Here is a 24,072-nt window from a genome sequence, read left to right as displayed (position 1 = left end):
CTACGCTATTATTAAAGAGAAAGCGCATCTACCTTCTCTATATCTATTAAATACTTACTAAAAATAGTATATTATATTACCTAAAACTATATATTAGATTACACTACGCTCTCTAGTATAGATATTAAACTATAGAAGAATCTTAAAGTAGCTCTAAAGTAGAGTTAGTTATAGTGCTAACTTATACGTGTTCTATAGTGTTATTATTCTTATTCTTTTACTTATAATTTATAGTAGAGAATAAGTGTATAGACTTAGAATTAGAGGCAATAAAGAAAACTAACTTAGTTCTATTCTTAGACTAAATATAATATTATACTCTACTAAATATGTTGTATTAAATTCTAATATATAACGCTATATACTATAGTTCTCTAAGTATAGCTAAGCGTATAAGGTTTATAATAATATAAAAGGTAGTATAAATAACTATAGTACTAATACGTATAGAGACATTAAATATAGTACTAATAAATAGCTTATAGCTACTATTAGTAGAGGTAACTTCTTATAGTAGGTTGCTAAGCTTTTATATCTAGTATTTATATAGTATCTTTAGCGCGCGCGCTATACTAAGGTAAAGAATATTTATTTACGCACTTATATTAATAAGATATTTAATAGAATTACTATAAATATAAATTTAGGCCTCTAGTAGGTCTATCTATATAAACGCGTGTCTAGCGCGTTACTATACTCTACGTATAGTCTTAGTAGGTATATAGTTAAGAGTATTACTCTATAAGTTACTATAACTAGTAACTTTATATTAAGTTTACATATTTAAGTAGTATATATTAATAGTATTATAAGAGGTGTTAGTGTTGTATTAATATAACTATATAGTTAGTAGAGGTTATAATAGGTATTTATAAAAGGCGTAATAGTAGAGTATAAACGCGTAGAAGAGTATATAGATTTTAGATAAAAATAAAGTCTACTTAAAATCTATAGCACAGCTAGCCTTAAAGCTATTTACTATTCTAACACTATCTACACTAATACTATTCTTCTTTAGAAGATTACGTAATTAATTAGTAATATTATTCTAACTAATTAGGTTAGAAACTATTACTTCTTATACTTTCTAACTTAGAAGCGCTATTACAATTTAATTAAGCTATCTCTTAATAAGCTTCTTAAGTTCTAGGTTAGAAAGAGCGTCTAAGAACTTAACTACCTTCTTCTTATAGCCTTATAATAAATATCTAGAATTAGCTAATATACTATTATTAATCTAGATATTAGTAGGTAGATAAATAACTATAAATAGCGTATTAGAAGCTTGTAGAAGAAATAGCTACTCTAACTAACTATTCTCTAGTATTATAGTAGTATTTAACGCTTATAAGTTAGAAATCTATCTAATTATATTCTTCTTAGGTAATAGCTATAAGCTCTGTAATTACTTAGAGAGTCTACCTCTTTTCTTAATATAGCTATTATAAACTTAATTAGAGTTACTAAGAATACTCTTATTTAGGCGTCTAATAGCATTACCTTTAGCGCTGTAGAGAAATGTAGTATTCTTGCTACTAATAATAATACTATTAGAATTAATATTATTAAGTAGCTAGGCCTTTTTAGAGTACTTAATACCTTTCTAAAACTAGATAAACTACTATTAAGTATTCTTATAACTAACGCAATAGCCTAAATAAGTAATTATATTAGCTAAGTTTAATTACTTAAGAATATACTTAGAGCAAGAATTTCTCTTAAACTTCTTAGAAAGAATAGTAGACGTAGGCTATTTTGTTATATTATTAGTAACGTTAAAATACTCTTTAATTTTAGACCTAAGCTATTTAAGCTTATAGATTAATAGAGAAGTACTAGAGATTTAGTTAAGATAATTATAGAGTAGGCTAAAATAGTACATTTCTTACTTACGCTTACTATTCTAATAGTAACTAATCTAACCTAGGTTACAAAGGTTATTATAGAGTTTACACTTAGTAATCTTATAACTCTTCTTATTATATATATAGTAAGTGTTAGTATACTTAGCTTTTCTATACTAAATAGTTCTCTTCTTAGAAGCTATATTTCTAGATACTTTAGTAATAAAAGAACTATTATTTTTCTTAATAGAGAGCTCTTTCTTAGTTATATAGTCTATAAAGTATAGAGTATTATAAAAGTTCTTAAAGATTAGAGTAACTAATAAGTAGGCTATAAAGAAAAAAACTATATCTACGTTAAGCCTTAGTCTATTTAGTAAAGTTATAAGTTATTCTACTTTAAAATCTATATTAGAAGAAAGTAGAGATTCTTGCTTCTTCTATTACTTCTTAAGATTAGTAATAACGCTCTTTACCTTCTCTAGGTTAAAGGTAGTATACTTATTAGTAAGTATAATATATCTTATCTTAGTATCTATGCTGCTGCGTTTCTAGGTATATATATTATTAATAGTGTTATTCTTCTAGTAATATTTCTTAAGAAAGGTGTAGATCTTGTCTATATAGTACTTAGTCTAATTATTACCTTTAGAAGCGTTAAATATTATAAAAGTAACTATCTACTTATTATACTTTAGAAGTCTATAGTAGAAGAGAAAGCTAAGTTCTTTTTATAGAACTTACTTATTAGTAACGCAGGCTTCTACTATTATATAGAAGTAAGTATAATACTTAGTAAGACTAGGTAGATTATTTATATACTTATAGATAAAAGCTTATAAGTATAAGCGCTTATCTATCTTAATAGTAGTATTCTTATCTACTTAGTATTTCTTTATATTTGCCTTAAGCTTAGCTTAGTTCTTCTTTTTATAACTAGTAAAGAGCTTAATAATATAAGTAATAGAGTAATTCTTATTACTAATATAATCTAGAAGAATAGAGACTCTTATCTTATTAGAGAGGCCTCTATTATTAGCTTATTAGTTATAGTCTTTAAGAAACTTAGTAATATTATTACTAGTAAAGACTAGAGCAGCGTGTCTAGAGTAAACTATAGAAACTATACTATTAGTTACTATTATAAATAATAATATACTCTTTGCTTTAGAGATAGTTCTAGAGGTTAGTGTCTTTAGTGTTAAAGTAGTTAAAGAAGTAGTAGATAAATACTTAAGAAAGAGAATTACTAGATCTTTTAACGCCTTACGCTTCTTCTATTTCTTTAGTAGCTATTATAGTTCTAAATAACTTATAAAGAAGCTAATACTTCTTTACTTAATAGCTTAAATACTAAATAGATATTATACTATAGAGATTATATAATTAAAAGATAAGTTCTAAATACTTAATAGTATTTAATGCTCTCTACCTAATAGTAGAGAATACTTTCTAAATACCTTTATAGTTAGTATAGCTTAGCGTTTTACTTACTATAATACTTTATTAAGTTATTAGTTCTATTAAACTATAGTTCTGCACTAGTGTATATTCTAAATATACTATTATAGTGTTATATTAACCTAGCTAGCCTAGCATTTTATTATACTTCTAATATTACTATTCTAGGTATTAGTTAAATTAATATTTTCTAGTATTTCTAAGTAGTTACCTTGTCTGCGTAATTATCTTATCTAATATCGCTTAGTAGTAAGAACGTAGTTAGCCTAAACATAACTACTATTATAGTTCTAGCTAACCTAAAGAAAAGAGCTAAGTCTATACTTATTATATTTATTATAGTTATTATTACTATATACGTTGTATTAACGCATACTAACTACTTCTTATACTACGTAGTAGAATATATTTTTATAAGCTTTGCTATTTGTATAGATATTAGAGAGTATAAAGATATATTACTATAAGAACTTAAGGTAGTTAGTATAGGTAAGAAGGCATATAGACGTTAGTTTAGTAGAAAAGAGTTCTATTATAGAGAGATTCTATTATCTAAAGTATTATACAAGAGTTTAATACTAAAAAGTATAAGTAAAAGATAAGATTATAGGTAATTCTATAATTCTAAAGAGCTCTTATTAAAAGATGTTCTTTCTCTAGGTAATTCTTAGGTTGTTAAAGATCTAATTTATATAAGAACACTTTGTGCACTAGCACAATATATTAGAATTAAAAAAAGAAATAAAGTCTAGTCTAAATACTTTCTATTCTTCTTTTATAAGGCGCTTAGTAATAACTATACTTAGCTAACTAATAAGTCTTAGAAGAATACTTAGCTAATTAATAAGCTTTAGAGCGTTACTTACCTTCTTTTTCTTAAGTTATAGTTAGAAAGAAGCGTTTTAGCTATCTTTCTTAAAATTATTAATAGAGCTAGCTAGTATATTAGTAGAGACGTTAGTATTCTTTTAGTTATCTAAGTTATAGAGCTTTATCTAGCTATAATATTACTTAGTAATATCTTCTAGTATTTATTAGTAAAAGAGCTTTAGCCTCTTACTAAAAATAGTATATAAAAGTAGTATTCTATTAAAATTCTTAATCTAATAGGTACCTTACTCTAGCTATAGCTATTAAATATAATAAAAGCTTATCTACCTAGCGTTAAGCTTCTTATCTCTAGATATATTAATCTTCTATATAGAGTTCTATAAGAGAACTAGGTTACTAAGTTAAAGCTTTTTATAGCGTATCTTCTTAGTATTATTCTAATAATTCTTCTTAGCTTAACGTAGTTAATTAGTGTAAGTAATAGCTTTCTTAGTAAACTAGTTCTAGAGGTCTAGTTATATTACGCGTATTACTAAAAGTTATATACAATTCTTTACTTTCTAGAATAAAAGAGTTTACTATATTAGAAGCTCTAATTCTAATAGTAGAACTAGGTTTTAACTAGTAATTAACTAGTATAGTAAATAGCCTATCTAAGACTAAGTAGAAATATAGTTAGTAAGAAAAATAGTAGATAAGTTATTTACCTATAGGCCTAATAGCTTAGTAAGAGTATTAATAATAAGCTTATATCTACTCTTAATTTTACTTATAGCCTATAAGTTATATAAGAATAACTAAATATATTTAATCTTATAGTTAGCTATAAGATACTTTACTACTTTAGTAAAGTTTAGTCTACTATTAACTAAGAGCTTACGCATTATACTTTATTAATAGATAATATTCTTATAAGTAAACTTAGTAATAGTACTAGACTTATTATTAGAAAGCGCTCTAGCCTCTAGCTATCTACTTAAGTATTCTTTAGTAATAATAAAATACTTCTTATCTTAGTAATAAAGTATATAAACTATATTAATTATAACTAACTTCTAGATTACAAAGCTATACGTATTAGTTAATATATTAACTCTTCTTTTTAAAAAGTAAAGCTAATATTTAGAATAATACTAAATTCTTTCTTAAACGTCTTTATATATATTAGACTACTAGTAACACTAGAAGAGTATAGAGTATATAGTATTAGTTCTATAATAGCTAATAGTCTTATATATTAACTATATAGTTTACAAGTAGATATTAGTATTATTAATAATATAGTATATAGTAACGTTTCTTAAGATCTTATAAAAGAGCGTATAATTATATATAAAAAAGTTTAAAGCTCTTTTCTTTTATACGTAAAGCTCTTTTAGTATTATACTCTTAAAAACTTTAAGGTTAATAAGAAACTAAGCAATCTACTTAGATTATTTAGTATACTTATACTTAAGTATCTAGAATACTCTAATAGGTAGTAGCTTTTCTTCTATACTTCTAATTATATAGTTAATAAACTCTTTAAGATTATTCTTAGATTCTTTTAGTAGAATCTAATTATTAGGTTTAGAGTAGTAAAAGAAAGTATCTATAATAATATTCTTCTTTTTAGAGACGTAGATAATATTAAAGTTTTAAAGAAGAATAGTAGAGATCTACTAATTTATAACTAATTCTAGGTTATCTATAGAAAAGTAATTAAGCTAAGTAATAAGTATTACTATATTAGTTTTAATAGTAAAGTATATACTATATAGATATATATAAAACTTCTTTAAAGTCTATAGCACTACTTTATATTTTAACTTAGTAGAATACTAAAGATATTCTCTTACTAACTAAAGTATACTTTTAAATTAAATAGAGTAGCGTTTACTATTAGCTTATAGCTATTTAAGATAAGCTTTTTCTTTATTCTAACTAGCGTTAGTTATAAGAAAAACCTTATACTTTAATATATCTAAGTAGTTAAAGCTTACTAGCGCTAGCGCTAAGTATATAGCGTATTTAAGTATATATATTACTTAATCTTAATCTAAACTCTACTTATACTTTATATTCTTATAAAAAAGATAGAAGAGAGGCTTAGTAATAGTAGTAAATTCTTTTACCTAGATGTAGTAGTAGATATATAGTCTAAAAAAAGAGCAAATATTATATATATTATAGTAAAGTAGCTAGTCTAAAAGCTTCTAAATCTTTTTACTATTAGAATAGTATTCTTTAGAGCTAATTTTATAGCTAATAACCTCTAGACGCTCTATAAGAAAGTAGTACTTCTTACTAGAGACTATTCTTTCTGCGTACTTAACGTCTATAAAAATATAGTTAGGTTAGAGAATATATTTATAGATATAGTAATAAACACTAAATATAGCTATCTTACTACTATAGTCTATCTTAGAGCTTTTATAAGTAATATTATTAATAAATACTATAGTGTTTAGCTAATAGTTCTTAAGAATCTTTATTATAACGCGTTAGAATACTATAACTAAGTTAGTTACTTTTATAACTATAGTATATAAATAAAGAAGACTAACTAGTGTCTAAAAGGCTATTATATTCTAGCTTATAGTATAAAGAGTAATCTAATTATAACTAGAATAGAGATCTATAAGAAAGTTAATAAAATATCTAGTAAAGCGTTTAGAGAACTTATCTACTATTAGTAGTAGATTTATATTATATATACTAATAGTATTAATCTTTTATATATTAGAGATTTATTAAGCTTTTCTATTCTTCTTAGAAACTAGATACTATAGGTTATAGTACTAACTATTATAGCGTTTCTAAGTACTTTTATTAAGGTAAGTATTAGCTATATTAACTATAACCTACTTAAGCTTCTTAGAAATAGTAAAGCCTTATACTTACTAAGCTTTATATTTAACTATATAGATCTTATATAGTAAGTATATATTAGAATATATTCTACTAGATTTAGTAAATTTCTATAATAAAGCTACTTTTCTATTATAGAGTATCTAAATAAAAAGATCTCTCTCTTCTTACGTAACTTATAATCTAATATAAAGGTTAGCTAGTCTTTTAGGTATAAGATAAGTTTTTTATAAAAATATAGCGTATTATAGTTTAAATATATTATTATATAGTTCTAAGTCTAGTTTATAAATAGATAGGTAAAGTTATTAACACTAAATAGCTTATTTCTTCTAGTCTTTCTACCTAAACTCTATTAGTTTATCTACTTAAGAAATATTAATAAATTAAACCTTCTTACCTATAGTCTTATATAAGGTAGTAACTTCTAGTTACTAATAAGTTCTACGCGTATAATTAAGTATCTTTTTATAGTTAATCTTATATATAATAGTATACTTAGTAAGTTTTTACTTATACTAAATAATTAGCTTAGTGTTCTTATCTACCTAAGGTACCTCTACGCTATTATTAAAGAGAAAGTGTATCTACCTTTTTTATATTTATTAGATACTTACTAAAAATAGTATATTATATTGCCTAAAACTATATATTAGATTATACTACACTTTTTAGTATAAGTACTAAACTATAGAAAAATCTTAAGGTAGCTCTAAAGTAGAGTTAGTTATAGTGCTAACTTATATATATTTTATAGTATTATTATTCTTATCTCTTTATTTATAGTTTATAGTAAAGAATAGATATATAAGCTTAGAGTCTAAGATAATAAAGAAAACTAACTTAGTTCTATCTTTAGACTAAATCTAATATTACACTTTACTAAACGTGTTATATTATATTCTAATATATAATACTATATACTATAGTTCTCTAGGTATAGCTAAGTATATAAGGTTTATAATAATATAGAAGGTAGTATAAATAACTATAGTACTAATACATATAGAGATATTAAATATAGTACTAATAAATAGCTTATAGCTACTATTAGTAGAGATAACTTTTTATAGTAGGTTACTAAGCTTCTATATTTAGAGTTTATATAGTATCTTTAGCGCACACGCTACACTAAGATAAAGAATATTTATCTACACGCCTATATTAATAAGGTATTTAATAGAATTACTATAAATATAAACTTAGGTCTCTAGTAGGTCTATTTATATAAACGCGTGTTTAGCGCGTTACTATACTTTATATATAGCTTTAGTAGATATATAGTTAAAAGTATTACTCTATAAGTTACTATAACTAGTAACTTTATATTAAGTTTATATATTTAAGTAGTATATATTAATAGTATTATAAGAGGTATTAGTATTATATTAATATAACTATATAGTTAGTAGAGGTTATAATAAGTATTTATAGAAGGCGTAATAGTAAAGCGTAGAAGCGTAGAAGAGTATATAGATTTTAGATAAAAATAGAGCCTATCTAAAATCTATACTATAGCTAGCCTTAAAGCTATTTACTATTCTAATACTATTTATACTAATACTATTCTTCTTTAGAAGATTACGTAATTAATTAGTAATATTATTCTAACTAATTAGGTTAGAAACTATTACTTCTTATACTTTCTAACTTAGAAGCGCTATTATAATATAATTAGGTTATTCTTTAATAAGCTTCTTAAGTTCTAGATTAGAAAGTGTGTCTAAGAACTTAACTACCTTCTTCTTATAGCCTTATAATAAATATCTAGAATTAGCTAATATACTATTATTAATATAGATATTAGTAGATAGATATATAACTATAAATAGTGTATTAGAAGCTTATAGAAGAAATAGCTATTCTTACTAACTATTCTCTAGTATTATAGTAGTATCTAATATCTATAAGTTAGAAATCTATCTAATTATATTCTTCTTAAGTAATAGCTAAGAGCTTTATAATTACTTAGAGAGTCTACTTCTTTTCTTAATATAGCTATTACAAACTTAATTAAAGTTACTAAGAATACTCTTATTTAGGTATCTAATAGTATTACCTTTAGCGCTATAAAGAAAAGTAGTATTCTTACTACTTATAATAATACTATTAGAATTAATATTATTAAGTAGCTAAGTCTTCTTAGAGTACTTAATATCTTTCTAAAACTAGATAAACTACTATTAAGTATTCTTATAACTAACGTAATAGTCTAAGTAAGTAATTATATTAGCTAAGTTTAATTACTTAAGAATATACTTAGAGTAAAAGTCTCTCTTAAACTTCTTAGAAAGAATACTAGATATAAACTATTTTATTATATTATTAGTAATATTAAAATACTTCTTAATCTTAGACCTAAGCTATTTAAGCTTATAAGTTAATAAAAAAGCACTAGAGATTTAGTTAAGGTAATTATAGAGTAGGCTAAAATAGTACGTTTCTTACTTACACTTACTATTCTAATAGTAACTAATCTAACTTAGATTATAGAAGTTATTATAGAGTTTATAATTAGTAATCTTATAACTTTTCTTATTATATATATAGTAAGTATTAGTATACTTAGTCTTTTTATACTAAATAGTTCTTCTCTTAGAAGCTATATTTCTAGGTACTTTAGTAATAAAAGAACTATTATTTCTCTTAATAGAGAGCTCTTTTTTAGTTATATAGTTTATAAAGTATAAAGTATTATAAAGGTTTTTAAAGATTAGAGTAACTAATAAGTAGACTATAAAGAAATAAACTATATTTATATTAAGCTTTAGTCTATTTAGTAAAGTTATAAGTTATTCTACCTTAGAATCTATATTAAAAAAAAGTAAAGATTCTTACTTCTTCTATTACTTCTTAAGATTAGTAATAATACTTTTTACCTTCTCTAGGTTAAAAGTAGCGCGCTTATTAGTAAGTATAATATATTTTATTTTAGTATCTATACTACTATATTTCTAGGTATATATATTATTAATAGTGTTATTCTTTTTATAGTATTTCTTAAGAAAAGTATAAATCTTATCTATATAGTACTTAGCCTAATTATTACTTTTAGAAGTATTAAGTATTATAAAAGTAACTATTTACTTATTATACTTTAGAAGTTTATAGTAGAAAAGAAAGCTAAGTTTTTTTTATAGAACTTACTTATTAGTAATATAAGCTTCTACTATTACGTAAAAGTAAGTATAATACTTAGTAAGACTAAGTAGATTATTTATATACTTATAAATAAAAGCTTATAAGTATAAGCGCTTATCTATCTTAATAGCTATATTCTTATTTATTTAGTATTTTTTTATATTTACCTTAAGCTTAGCCTAGTTCTTCTTCTTATAACTAGTAAAGAGCTTAATAATATAAGTAATAGAGTAATTCTTATTACTAATATAATCTAGAAGAATAGAGACTCTTATCTTATTAGAGAGACCTCTATTATTAGCTTATTAGTTATAGTTTTTAAGAAACTTAGTAACGTTATTACTAGTAAAAACTAAAGTAGTATATCTAGAGTAAACTATAAAGACTATACTATTAGTTACTATTATAAATAATAATATACTCTCTACTTTAGAGATAGTTCTAGAGGTTAGTATTTTTAGTATTAAAGTAGTTAAAGAAGTAGTAAATAAATACTTAAAAAAGAGAATTACTAGATCTCTTAATATCTTACGCTTTTTCTATTTCTTTAGTAGTTATTATAGTTCTAAATAACTTATAAAGAAGCTAATACTTCTTTACTTAATAGCTTAAATACTAAATAGATATTATTCTCTTAAGATTATATAATTAAAAGATAAGTTCTTAATACTTAATAGTGTTTAATACTCTTTACTTAATAGTAGAGAATACTTTCTAAATACCTTTATAGTTAGTATAGCTTAGCGTTTTACTTACTATAATACTTTATTAAGTTATTAGTTTTATTAAACTATAGTTCTACACTAGTATATATTCTAAATATACTATTATAGTATTATATTAATCTAGCTAGCCTAGTATTTTATTATACTTCTAATACTACTATTCTAAGTATTAGTTAAATTACTATTTTCTAGTATTTCTAAGTAGTTACTTTATCTACGCAATTATCTTATCTAATATTACTTAGTAGTAAGAACGTAGTTAGCCTAAATACAACTACTATTATAGTTCTAGCTAACTTAAAGAAAAGAGCTAAGTCTATACTTATTATATTTATTATAGTTATTATTACTATATATATTATATTAACGTATACTAACTACTTTTTATACTATATAGTAAAATATATTTTTATAAACTTTACTATTTATATAAGTATTAGAAAGTATAAAAATATATTACTATAAGAACGTAAAGTAATTAGTATAAGTAAGAAAGTATATAAATATTAGTTTAGTAGAAAAGAGTTCTATTATAAAGAGATTCTATTATCTAAAGTATTATACTAAAGTCTAATACTAATAAGTATAAGTAAAAGATAAGGTAGTAGATAATCTTATAATTCTAATTTATATAAGAATACCTTATACACTAGTATAGTATTAATACTATCTTAGAACTACCTAAATAAGAGTACTAAATCTATACTATAGTGTATTAAATATAGAACCTAATAATTATATTAGTTACTATATCTTAGATTTAGAATACAACTTATCTACTTTAGTTAATTCTTCTATATACTATAACTATTTAACTAAAGTAGGTATCTCTTCTAATATATTATATACTATAGAACTTTCTCTAAAACTTAGTCTTCTAAGTACTATTAAGTTACTATGCCTTTATAGAAAATTTTAGTTAGAGACTATAAAGCAAGATAAATTGCAAGGTTAGAACAATTAGTAGCTTGTTAATCTCTATAGTTTAGGTAAGAGCTCTATCTTTGTATCTAAAGTTAGCTGCTAAACGGCACACGGACCTACCTACAAATACGCTGGTTTAGATTTGTTAATTCTACAGGCGACATGCGTCTCTGTGTAATGGGGAGAAGTTCCTTCACATTTAATTTTACGAACGCGAGATACTATTTTCCTCTCCTTCGCCCTGCCAAGATGATGACACGCTGCACTCCCCTGATTCAGTCCGCCGAATCGAAGGCGGCGGTGAGCCCCAGACCCCGTCGCACGCAAAGCCGCACAACCCACAATGACCAAACTTGAACTCGAGCAACTGCACTGGGACGTTCGGCAACGCGCGGATCATCAGGAAAGAAGCGTGTTAATGGCGGGTGTTGTTACACTGGAGCCCACGGTGCTCGGAGGGCAGTATGTCCCATACGGACTTTCAACAGCGACAGCGCAGTGGTCGAAAATATCCACTTCGTTCTCGCGTCTAAGCAGTCTCAAGATCTGTTGATCCTAAAGCAGGAACGTAGTCACCCTAAGACGATGCAATGCGAGGCTGGCAGATACAGGCTTCCATGACTCATGTTGACAAGAAGTAGAATGGGTGACTACATAACTGCTGTGTTGAACAGAGACGCTCTCATAAAATTAGCCAGAGGTCCTCCATGCCACATGGATACGTGGTCTCTAAGCTCTTTTACATTTCACCACGCCCTTTGAAAGATCTCCGATACAATACTTAGCGTCGCCTGAGAGCTAAGCAGTGAGCTTCACTGCTCTCTTCTTCTTCGGCGATCCATTCCCGGCGTCGCATGAGTTCCTGTTCGTGTGGCCAGGATTGCAATACCAATGCCAGTTGTCATCCTCATAATTGATCGTTCCGTAATCGTCCCAGAATCCGCCAAGCTGGTTGGTATGTTGGTACGGAAGCTGATCGCAGTGACCACCAGCAATGATTGCAGTGCCACCTACGGTGTTGCTGGCTTTGGAGAGGGCTTCTGCTTCAGTATTGCCCTTACCGACTTGGCAATACGGGGAACTAAATATCGCAGTGCCGACAGCTGAGCCGTAATCCATGTTTACGGCAGCTAGCCAGAGGGCTTGGGTACCAGTCGTGGCGTAGATGGCTAGGAGGAGTGATTTGACCATGTTGGGTATGCTAGGATAGGTATCAGTACATATTGATCCCAGGCTGTCCTTTTGACTCACTTGAACAAGGCACTCGGATATGCGACAGCGATGGAGGGTAGTGGAACAACCGTATCGAATGTTGAGGACTTTGATAAGCTTGGGGACAGAGACTTAGTGGGCTTATATATGCTTTTGCATCGCCTTCTAACAGTTGTCTTACAGATATACGAGATCCCGGCAAAGGACCGATTGCATCCTGCTTCTTACGCCTCGCGTCTGATGATGCTCCATCGTAATGTTTGGTCCGATCAACTGCTCAAGCACCAGAGCAGCTCTTGTTCTCTGCCACATCAATGGGCGTCAAGCGGCCCGGTGTCACTGCCTGCATACGTTGCCTGTACACAGCCTCGTGCTGAGTTCGTTGACCGCCACTATTATACTATGACATCGCACTGTTATACCATGGCCCAAAGCGTGCAACTTAGACATGACGCGTCAGTCATGAGCCTAAGTACGTCCGTGCAGCTGTCATGGACTGGCCTGTCAGATATTAGAGCAGCTTATCCGACTGTATCCCTAAAATAGGCTGATATGATAACATTGCCTCTTGCACGACCATGACTGCCCCGGTTTTGCGGACGCTGATGTCGCAGCGGTCTTTCATCATCATGTCATTATGTGAACAAGTGGAAGCACGTAGCTTTCTTAATTCCATTGCAATTCGACCTTCTCACTTCGATTGAATTCATGAAAGTGCCATAGACGACAGCCGCTAAAGAGATGAAGAGTTTTATCTGTCACCGCCCTCGTATTTTCAATATTCACTATACACTGATACTTGCTTGAAAGGGCAGCACACTGTGTCGGTCCGGCGTACTCATATCTAGTTCATAGATCTAATGAACCCTAAGGGTTACCGCTTTTCATGTCACACCGATCATCTGCGCTAGATCCAAGAGGCGAGTTTGGTTTTGATCACCTCAGACTTTCAGGCAGATAATGCGTTCGTGTGTATTCGCATGTTTCTACCAAGAAACATTAGAGGCTTCTGATGCTAAGCTTTTCGGTGTCCTTCGCAGATATTCATGAGCTCAGCGACATCTCCATAGCATGCAGCCGTCTTTCTTCGCACGTAGATTGTGGCTGTAGTAGCAAGCTCCTCATGTTTCATCAGGAATGAAGTCACCCAATCGAAGTTGCTCGTATTCTCGAACTCGGGTCTTGTTGATCACGATCTCGGAGCGTCCGACTACTAACGTCCGGTTCGGCCCGATTTGGACAAGTGAAGGTTTGATCTACTGCAAGAAGCCGCGTGAGGCACGCTTCAACCCACAATTTTGCAGCCATGCCTCGGCACATGTGTATACGTAATGTGTTGGCAAGAAAATTATGGAAGATCGTTTATTCCTTGTGGTGATCTAACAGAAGGTTGAACCATGTACGGCATGCACTTCTAGCGCATGAATTCGGTGTCGGGGCTTCAAATAGCCCCGGCTAGGCCCAGGAAGGAAAACAGATGCGTCTCGATTGTTTGATCGTCATTGCCGCTGTATGTTTGGATGCCACTGTAGGCAAATACACAGGACGCCTAGTCTAACATCCGTTCTATCGATTTCCCGCTAGCACGGACTCTTCATTCCGTTATGAATCGAGTTAGGCTGCAGTTGCAGGACTACTATGCAGTGACCTCTGATGTTCAAGCTTCAGCTTAAGCCTCGTGTAGCTTAGTGCACCTCATATGCTCAGTTAGTGCCTACATCGATCGAGCACCAGGAGAAGGTACAGAGTATCGAGGTCACTGCGGGAATAGTCACGTCGACGTCTGCGTTGTATAAAGACAGGCTGGAGCGCTGCAGACAGAATCATCAACATTCACAAGCTTCAACAAACAGTTCCAAGCGAATCCAACATGCCATCACCTGCTTATCCCATCGCTCTTGCGGCTCTCATTGGGTCCGCGCTCGCAGACATCCACAATGTCAATCTTCCCTCGAACTTCTTCGATGGTCCACAGAGCGGTATTGGATCATGGTACCGTGCCTCTGCCGGCCAAGACTCGACAAACGGCAAGAGTTGGTGTGCGTACACGTACTATAACAGCGATCCTGTCTTTGCTGTGGTAGGTAACAACCCTTTTCAAGATCTCTGGAATTGTCACTAACGAGAACGATGCTCAGTCCCTAAAAGCGATGGGCGGCAAGACCTACAATTCGGACCCAGCGGGTTGGAAGGCAGCAACGCAAAAGTACTGTGGTCTCGAGGCGACTGTTAAGGATCCCAAAACTGGCAAGCAAATGCTTATGTACATTGGCGACGCATTTGATGATAAATATGTCCTTGTAAGTAATCTCCTCGAGTACTATTTCGCAAGATCACTTAGTAACACGGTTCATCAGTCGCCGGGGTCTATCGACATCATGATCGACGCCTTCTCGAACATCCACGGGAACCCCAACGGTAACAAGAACGACGTCATCAAGGGTGTGGAGTGGCAGCTTACAGGACGCGTCAACACGAAGTATGCTGCGGATGGCGCCGTATGGCCAACAAAAGCTGGAGCAGCACCAACGACTCCTGCTCCTACAAAGATGCAGACTTCTGCTTCACCAAAACCGTCTGCCTCTCCACCTGGTGGTGGCGAAGGTGCGAAGTGCAGTGACTCGACGAACTGTAATTCTGGCATGACATGCTTAGCACCTGATGGTGTCTGCAGCACAGCCGCTTGTAATTGGGGGTTAGATCCTCCTTCCTTTGGCTTTTGAGACTTACTAACCAAAATTTTCAGATGTACCGGATGGACCTGTAGTGCTTCGTCGCCGTGCCAGAAACCAAACACGTGTGTAAACGGCGCCTGCGCAGCTCCGACCACCGGCGCCGTAGGTGCGAAATGCAGTAATACGACAGATTGCAACTCTGGCTTGACATGTTTGAGCCCCGATGGCGTTTGCAGCAGCGCGCAGTGCAACTGGGGGTGAGCGATCTTTACGTGTGCGACGAGTCGTGGAAAACTAACTTGGATCTACAGATGCACTGGATGGACCTGTGATGCCTCGACGCCATGTCAGAAGCCGAACACTTGCGTAAGCGGCAGCTGCGCCGCAGCTTGAACGATGCTCATAACGTGATCTGGCCCACCTGGACGAACTTCGTACGATCAGGGCTGCTATATGGAGGTACCCTGCATGAATGGACATGGTCCTTTTGGAATATTGCAGAGATGGGAAGACATGGTAGAGTTGAAATAGTGGTACGTCTGGCCATTGTTTGCGGGTTGCTATTCCATTGAGAGATGCATTGAGGACATACGAATACTTAGATACATATGGAATACTACTGCCATATCTCGTTCACGACAACATGCATAGACACTCACCGCATCTTAAGCATCACGATATAAATACACATCAAATTTACCTTGAAAGGGTCTCGACTTTAGAATGTCCGAATGGGGAAGGTCGGAGATGCAGGTCCGTCTACACGACCAATTAGGTGTAGCGAGCTTCAGGAACCGAGGACGGGGAGACCCACTCACGGCCCGTTCACGAAAGGATTTTTGTAAGGCGTACCGTTTATCTGGGGCATGCTCGTATAGCTCCCTGGTGCCTAGAGGTGTTTTTCCGTGCAGCTGTAGAAATAAGACAGTTCGCCCCGTGCGCATTTTAACACACCTCAGTCACAACAACCTAAATCAATTGACTATGCGTTTCTCCTTCCTCGCGCTTGCGCTCGCCGGCTCGGCCGCCGTGACAGTCGCAGAGAGCGAATACGACCGCCCCGATCTTGCGGACACATACTGGGACGTGAGCATTTCTACACAGTCCGGTCGCCCAGGCTACAGCATCCGCGACTTCAACGCTACTTTCCATTCATCAATCACCAATGTCATTGAGGGAAAGTGTCACTACAGCTTCGTGCCACAAGGAACCAGTGCGCCTGCCGAGACGGATGTGTGTAGCACGGGATTGAAGTATGAATGGGACTGTAAGTCATCTTGATTATTCTATCTGCCGGACATCCACGTCTGCGAAGCTCAGTGCAAGAGGCTAATTTTGGTGCGATAGACACGAACGTTACGTTCCTGGAGCAAACGCTCGTTATGGGTAACGACAATTTTTGGATTTACGGACTGTCAAACAAGATAGAGACAACTCGCAGGAGCGATGGCATGAGCAGCACGACCAAGGGTAATGGCAAGGTGGATATCAGCCATTATTGTATCAAACCCGGATCGGGGACCTACAGTGGATGTGGATACGCTAACGGCTGCGTATCCACGAAATGCAACAACGAGAAGACAGGTGCTGCTTAGGCACAGGCTAAACGACCTAAGTTAGCAAAGAAAGTATTGTTTCTGTAGAAGTAGTTTTTCGTTGTAGAGCATAAAAGATTTAATATAGACTAACCTCTAAGCGACTATATAGAATTCTACTACGTTTTAAAATTAGCGTAGGTTCTATACCTCTATTCTTACCTCTCTTTTCTCTTCTTGCTGTAACACTCTCTACTCTATTTTTGCCTCTTCTACCTTCTCTACTATCTTTCTACTATCTTACTACGTGCTATAAAGCTCTCTACGCTCTCTTCTATAATATTAATACCTATTATCTATCTCTAAGTTTATTAGGTTTATAACTTTTACTATTAAATTCTATTAAATATAGTCTATGTATCTATAAATTTTAGTACTAGCCTTATAGCTTAAGCTAACTCTAGAAGCTTACTTAATAGCTTAAGCTAACTCTAACTAATATAAGATAATAGGCTATATATAATCTACACTTAATTAGATATTATATTAGAGTTTGCTAACTAAGAAGAAAAATCTAGAAAGTATAATCTTATAATAGAGTTAGCTAGTAGAGAAGATAGATATATATAATTAGTGTATTTACTATATATTACTAATAGTCTAGAGTTAGACTAAGATAAGAATATAGCTTAAGAAGTATATAATAGGTATAATTATATAAGAATTTTAGTAGTTATAGAGCTACTTACTTAGTAGCTTAGCGCTATCTAATTAGCTATCTAGACTAGCGCTATAATAGTACTTCTCTCTTTAAATAGAGTTCTAATAATATAATTAATAATACTAATATATAATAGCTTTAAAATAGTAAATTTAGTAAGTAAATCTTTTTTTTATATTTAATCTAGTTTAACTTTAAAAGTTTTAACTTTACTTTAGCTATATTAAAGTAGTTATTACTTACTTTACTATTAAGCTTACTTATAGCTTATATAGTACTTAAAATAATACTAATACTTTTTAGTATATATAGGTAATAGCCCCGCACTAAAACCGCGCTAGCTCTTCCCGCAGACTCTGCATATCTCGCGCAAACCTATTTATTACCCGCACTTTTACGTTACATCAAAATCTAAGCAGGCATTTGCATCTAGACAGCATGGCGTTTAGATTTACGCCCTTCATTTAATCTACTTGCCCATATGCAGCTTCTGCCACGCGTGCCCCGAGTTCGGTGGCATCGCCATGGGTCAAGCCCCTTTCCTACACCCACACGATGCCCGGCGTTGAGGCCACACTACCGGGGGTAAGCACTTGTTACACGCCCGTCACATCTTTGGCACCATGACAAGAACACCCTGGGCTCTGGACTACTACAGGCTGTTATCATTTTCCACATTGGCCTGCAGCCGAATGGTTCCTTCACGGCGGCATGCTGTATGTGGGTATGAGCCATGTATGCTCTTTAGAGTACCTGTACTTTCATGTCGGGCTGTGTCAAATCACTGGCTGATACACGCCTTGATGATCGGGAACTCGGCTGACATTGGACTGCAGATGATGCATGTGGCAAACGAATGATATTGTGCGCTATCATCAATCCGAAAACTGAAGCGAAATAGTGGTAATAGTACTACCACGCTAGGGCGAAACGTCTGAACCCGTTGAGTCCTCCATGAAGGTCTCCACATTGCTCTCCCAGACAGTGGATCCGATCTGCTCCACGACCTCGATCAGCTCTTCCACCTTCTGGATGCCAGTTCCCCTGCTGACAACTGGTCGCAAGAACGCGCCACGGGTATCTCCGCCAGCGTAATCCACCATGAACCCCCGATGCACGAGCTGCGCCGCTATTTGCTTCGTAACTTCCTCATTGCGACCAGCATCCTCGCTCAACCGTCCTCCTTCTGCATAGTAGAAGCACACTTGGCAGCAAGGTGGCGGGTTTGGGCTAATCAAAACGAGATTTGGATGATCTTCCACGAGCCTTGCAAGATATGCAGCGGTACTGAAGACTGCGTCAACCTGCTTGGCATAGCCCTCGTAGCCATGATACATCCAACTCAGGTACATCTTCAATGCATCGCCACGACGTCCGCACTGCATGGTGAGATCAGCCAAGTCAAACACTTCCTCCGAGCTATCAGCACTGTGGAAAAGATAGCTCGCGGGTAATGTGTTGCTGGTGTGGAATTGACGTATATCCGCGCTGAGCACGAAGGAACAAGTTGCGGGTACGCCCATCATCTTGTGTGGATTGATGGTGATGGAGTTGGCCAGATGACTTCCGTCAAGTTTGTACTTGTGCTTTGCACTGAAAACAGCGGGCCCACCCAGAGAGGCATCAACATGGAGCCACATGCCGAAGTCCTTGCAGATAGCATGGAGTGGGCGAAGATTGTCGTAAGCGCCGAAAACGGTTGTTCCGGCAGTGGCGTTCAAGAAGAAGGGTGTGAATCCTTCAGAGATGGCATTCTCAATACAGGACCGAAGCGCCGCCGGATCCATGCTACGAGTCGTTGGATCGGCAGGGACCGCAAACACCGACGACATGCCGAGACCAAGCATCAACCCAGCCTTTTCGATGCTGTAATGACCATTGGCTGAAGTGAAAGCGGCCAGTCGAAGCCCACCAGCACTGTTGCCCAGCTGCTTCGTCTCGGGGAACAGAGTATGACGTGCTACTAGCATAGCAGTTGCATTGGAGCCTGATCCTCCTGAGGTGGTTACGCCGCCTGCGAAAGCCCCATTCAGTCCGAACAGGTTCGCGAGAGCGCGTGCGGTGAACTTCTCAATGACGGCTAGTGCAGGCGACACCTGAAAGGTGTGGACCTGGGTGTTGAGAGAGGCCAACACTAGTTCAGCTGCTAGACCTGGTGCGTCGGTGGAGCCGTAGAGCTTGCTCATGAAACCTGCATCCCAGGTGTTCACAGAGTAGCGAAGGACTTTCTCGACTTCCTCCAAGAAGCCCTCCTCAAGAAGCCCAGCAGTGGGAAAGCTCAATGCCATAAGCCTTTGCAGCTCCCTCGGGTCATGCTGCTCGACCAATGCCTTGCGCAACCCCTTCTTGTTCACTCCGTTGGAGTGACCATTCGGAAGGTCATTGGGAGACTTGTGGTTGTCTGCTGAGTGGATGAAAGGGATGATCAGATCTTGGACTTGGCCCAGCAACTACAAATGTCAGTGAAATCTCCCCTACACAGGTGCAGATCGGCATCCTAACCTTCTCGACCTCTTCAGAACGCGAGGTCAAAATATGGGCATCTGCGGTAGGGTCGGTGACGTGGGTAATGGCAGGACTCATGATGAAGTATTGCTGTGTCGAGCTTTTGAGTCGCCGAAGGTTGAAGAGACCTCCCTTTTAAGTCTTTTCGAAAACATTCCCCGGCTACTATGAAGCTCCTCTCGATGCATAGAACGGACATGATCGTCAGCACAATGCGGTAGGTGCTGATGATACTCCTCGCCTATGCAAAGATGGCGTTCAATCAGTTGAACGTACGCTACGCTTCACTGTCAAGCGATCTGACAGCTCGGAACTAACCATCCCGGTGAGACTGCGGTTCACGGTCGAAAGTAGTTGTGCGACGGTGATCGTACTTGCATGTGGCTAGGAGAAGCGTGATCATTGGTAACATGCACATTGCTCTCGAAACGCATCTTCCTGAAAGCCAAGCTATGGCGTCTGTGCAAGCTTCATGCGGTGCGGCCCGGGGTCAGCGGAAGCCGTGCAGAGATGTCGCAAGCACGTCAAGCAAGCTAAGCAGTTTGTGTTTCGCATGCCTTTGCCCTGATCAAGCTAGTATTTGACCAGAAGAAGAATGGTCGCGAAATGGCTGGCCAAGCCAGCTTGCTCGTTGCTGTTTCTAACTTCGCCCCGCATGCTGCATGTCAGAACTTTCCAAGGATTACGCGACCGACACAAAGGAACTCTAGACTCGTGGCCAGAAGTTCATGTAACACAGTAAGGCCCACCACTAGCGTCGCGTCCTTGTCTTACTTCCCTTCTCGCCATATGCAACTACATTGGTACCAGATGGGGTATCGTCGACTGTCTGCGCGCCAGGCTAGGTTGCAGCAATCAGACCAGTCATCTGGGACGAAGCTCCGGTCCGAACCTCCATTGCATGAGCAGGTACTACGACAACGCATGTAGTACAACGCGATGTCTCAGCCACCACTATCAACAGTCTGCTTTCGCGTACGCGTACGTCCACCAACGCTTGTCAGAGCCCCATTGTTGAGCCTGATCGATATTTCGCGAGAAGCGCACATCTCCATCGTTCAGAGTTACGACAGAACTCCAGAAGCTTACATTGAGTCAAGCGCTCAAAGTCAGTCTGATATGGGAAACCTCGGATCATTCATCGTCGTTTACGCTTGCCTTGGAAGCCTCTAAATGGCATTCATCGAAGCCTCGGTTCGCGCTTTAGGCCGCACCTGCATATCTCATGGCGGGTTGACGCTTCGGCATATGCATGGCCTAATTCGATTTACAGCATGACCACCTCACGGAGGTCGCTCCTAGATTGGACCCGAGAAACATTTAGGCTAGACCAGCGGGTGGTCTTTGTGCAAAACCTTCCGCATGGGACGCCTAAAGCTAAGGTAGCAGTCATTTCATCTCGCATAATGCTAACAACAAGACAGTACTCTTGAGTACCAAGGTATTCCATGCGGCAGCTACGGAGCCATCGCTCAGAACGGATAATGATCAGAGTCAACCAAGACGCGTCACTACCACCATGGATCACGAGCAAATGAGGACCGTTTGCATTGTGGTAGTGAAAGAATGTATAGGTCAGTCTACTAAATTCAAAAGAACCAGGGTAACTGCATGCCCGGGCTTGATTCATCTCCACAATCTAGACCGAAGAGGCATACCTCAGCGATCTTTCTACGAGCTTCAATGCGCACTCTCAATTCCCGATGTCTTCCTGGCCACCCTGGAAAAGCTTGACGAGCTCACGCAGCTGCTGCATGGGCATATGGCACAGCCAATCACCATCAATATGCCCCTTGAGCATATTGACGCACAACGCCCGGTATCGGTCATGAACGACATTCTCAGGCACCGTCTGGCCAACACCCGTACGTGGCGTGGTCAGAACCTTTTCTCGGCCATGCATGAGCCGGAAGTTGTCCCAGACGTACAGGTCTCCCGGCTTCAACACAATCTTGAGTTGGTGGCTTGGACGCCTCATGATCTCCTCAAACTTCTGATGCGCGAGCCGATGGGCTTTGTAGTCGGCATACGGGCTGCACAGGTAGCCAGTCAAGTTCGGATGCCAGCGCACGCGCTTCACGCGATCTGGATAGCCTGGGTGCATGGTGACAGCCGTGTCAGTGGTGGCTTGATACAGCGGCTCGCCGTAGAATTTGGACACACGCCCGAACGCTACGGGAGCGTTGCATAGGTGGCGATAAGACTCTGGGTCCTCGCTGCGCAGCGTCTCGAGCGCTTGAAGGGACGAGATCCACGTGTTCTCACTGGTACCTTCGAGGCCGTAGAATCCCTGGACTTGGATGGGGTTGTCGTAGAAGGCATGGTCAGTGTGCGGCAGAAGAATTTGGGTGGTGTCGTAATTGGGTAGTCCAATCTTGCGATTGGCATCGCCGGAGTGGCTCGATACGTTGAAAGTCTGATCGGCACCGCGAATTGGGTGGACGAAGACAGCACCAAAAAGACGTTTGAGGACTTGGGTGTTGATGTTTTTCTTGTGGCTGTGCTCTTCTTCCATGTTCGGAGCGGGAAGATCCACGATCTTCACAATACCGGGCGCGGAGGAGCCCAGAATTCGGTCGATGATGGAAAGAATGGTTTCCTCAAGATCCTTGGGCTCGAGCTCTCCAGCGAACAGTTTCGAGTAGGATACCTCTGGGATATGCAGACTGTCAACTGTCCAACCTTTGACTTCGGCTTGGGCTGGCGAAGCGGTAAGGTCGTCGGCTGGAGCAGCTACCAGAGGCGCCATGACACGAAGCCAAGGAAGCGGGATCTGAGTATTGACTCCATCCTTCCAGCTGATGTCAAGCGTTTCCTTGAGACCATAGCTTGAAGTGCGAACCTTCTCGACTTGGGCGAGTTGGAGCGGCTGCTGGCACATTGCTGTCTCGGCATTCCGGGCTGCACCGTTGTCGAAACGAGCATCACGGAGCCACTGAGAGTGGAAGGTGAAGCTCCCATCTGGAAAGTCGATAGTGACTTTGTTGCCATTGGTGCATTTCTTACACATGGTGGCCCTCGTGACAGAGGACTCCAATGTGTCGATTGAACCCATGGTTGGAGGAAGTGAATGATGGGTGATGGTTAGATCAAAATTATGTTATGATTGAAGACTGAAGTCGGTGAAGCTTCTTGATCATGGATGGAGAAGCACATCTGATGGACTCCTGTTTAAATGAGTTCAATGGCGCAGTATGGAATCACTGATCAACCTCCCCACTGATTGAAAGTAGTGGCCTAATCTAGCGATGATAGCGATGCAGGTGAGATTCTCCGCACTTGTCGTGAGGTTTGACGCCAGAGACGCTTGTGTAACGTGAACCCACCGGTTGTGGTGAAACCTTGGAAGACGGAACGCCAAAATGTCGACCTAGTACCGCCATAAGCACTTGAATCCGGGCCTTGCATGTCAGCATTACGGCTGGCTTGCATTGCACCAAATATCTCAAAGGACTATAGCTGCTGCATGAGCGACTCGGCCGCCCCGTAGAATCTGGTGTAACCGCCGAGTCAACCAAACAGTGGCCAACGTGCACCTCGTGATGCTGGCGTGCTTGCCAGGATTAGCATAAATTAATTGATCTCGCATACAGGAAGATGAACCATGGTCGGGCGTATCCGCAGTAATCTAGCGTGCGGCTGCCGCAT

General features: G+C 36.3%; 4 protein-coding genes across 4 annotated transcripts; 1 reads left to right on the top strand and 3 right to left on the bottom strand.

The window, feature by feature from the left end:
• Nucleotides 1-12,665: 12,665 nt before the first annotated feature.
• Nucleotides 12,666-12,967, bottom strand: J4E79_005273 (uncharacterized protein; the record flags this gene model as incomplete). Its single annotated transcript, XM_049354151.1, has 1 exon — nt 12,666-12,967. A coding segment is annotated over one exon (302 nt), but the record flags the coding sequence as incomplete, so codon positions are not given.
• Nucleotides 12,968-14,858: 1,891 nt separating this feature from the next.
• On the top strand, nt 14,859-15,711 carry J4E79_005272 (uncharacterized protein; the record flags this gene model as incomplete). Its single annotated transcript, XM_049354150.1, has 3 exons — nt 14,859-15,068; nt 15,127-15,288; nt 15,346-15,711. The coding sequence occupies 3 exons, from the start codon at nt 14,859-14,861 to the stop codon at nt 15,709-15,711; spliced, it is 738 nt and encodes a 245-aa protein (XP_049211770.1).
• A 3,128-nt stretch (nt 15,712-18,839) lies between these two features.
• J4E79_005271 (uncharacterized protein) lies at nt 18,840-20,502 on the bottom strand (the record flags this gene model as incomplete). Its single annotated transcript, XM_049354149.1, has 2 exons — nt 18,840-20,369; nt 20,422-20,502. The coding sequence occupies 2 exons, from the start codon at nt 20,500-20,502 to the stop codon at nt 18,840-18,842; spliced, it is 1,611 nt and encodes a 536-aa protein (XP_049211769.1).
• Nucleotides 20,503-22,117: 1,615 nt separating this feature from the next.
• J4E79_005270 (uncharacterized protein) lies at nt 22,118-23,479 on the bottom strand (the record flags this gene model as incomplete). Its single annotated transcript, XM_049354148.1, has 2 exons — nt 22,118-23,385; nt 23,431-23,479. The coding sequence occupies 2 exons, from the start codon at nt 23,477-23,479 to the stop codon at nt 22,118-22,120; spliced, it is 1,317 nt and encodes a 438-aa protein (XP_049211768.1).
• Nucleotides 23,480-24,072: the final 593 nt, after the last annotated feature.

The sequence above is a fragment of the Alternaria viburni genome, assembly GCF_023758015.1.
Source record: "Alternaria viburni strain BMP 2772 chromosome Unknown scaffold_9, whole genome shotgun sequence".
NCBI lineage: Eukaryota > Fungi > Ascomycota > Dothideomycetes > Pleosporales > Pleosporaceae > Alternaria > Alternaria viburni.
The sequence above is the reverse complement of the archived record's forward strand: the minus strand, read 5'-3'. Positions and strand labels throughout refer to the sequence as shown.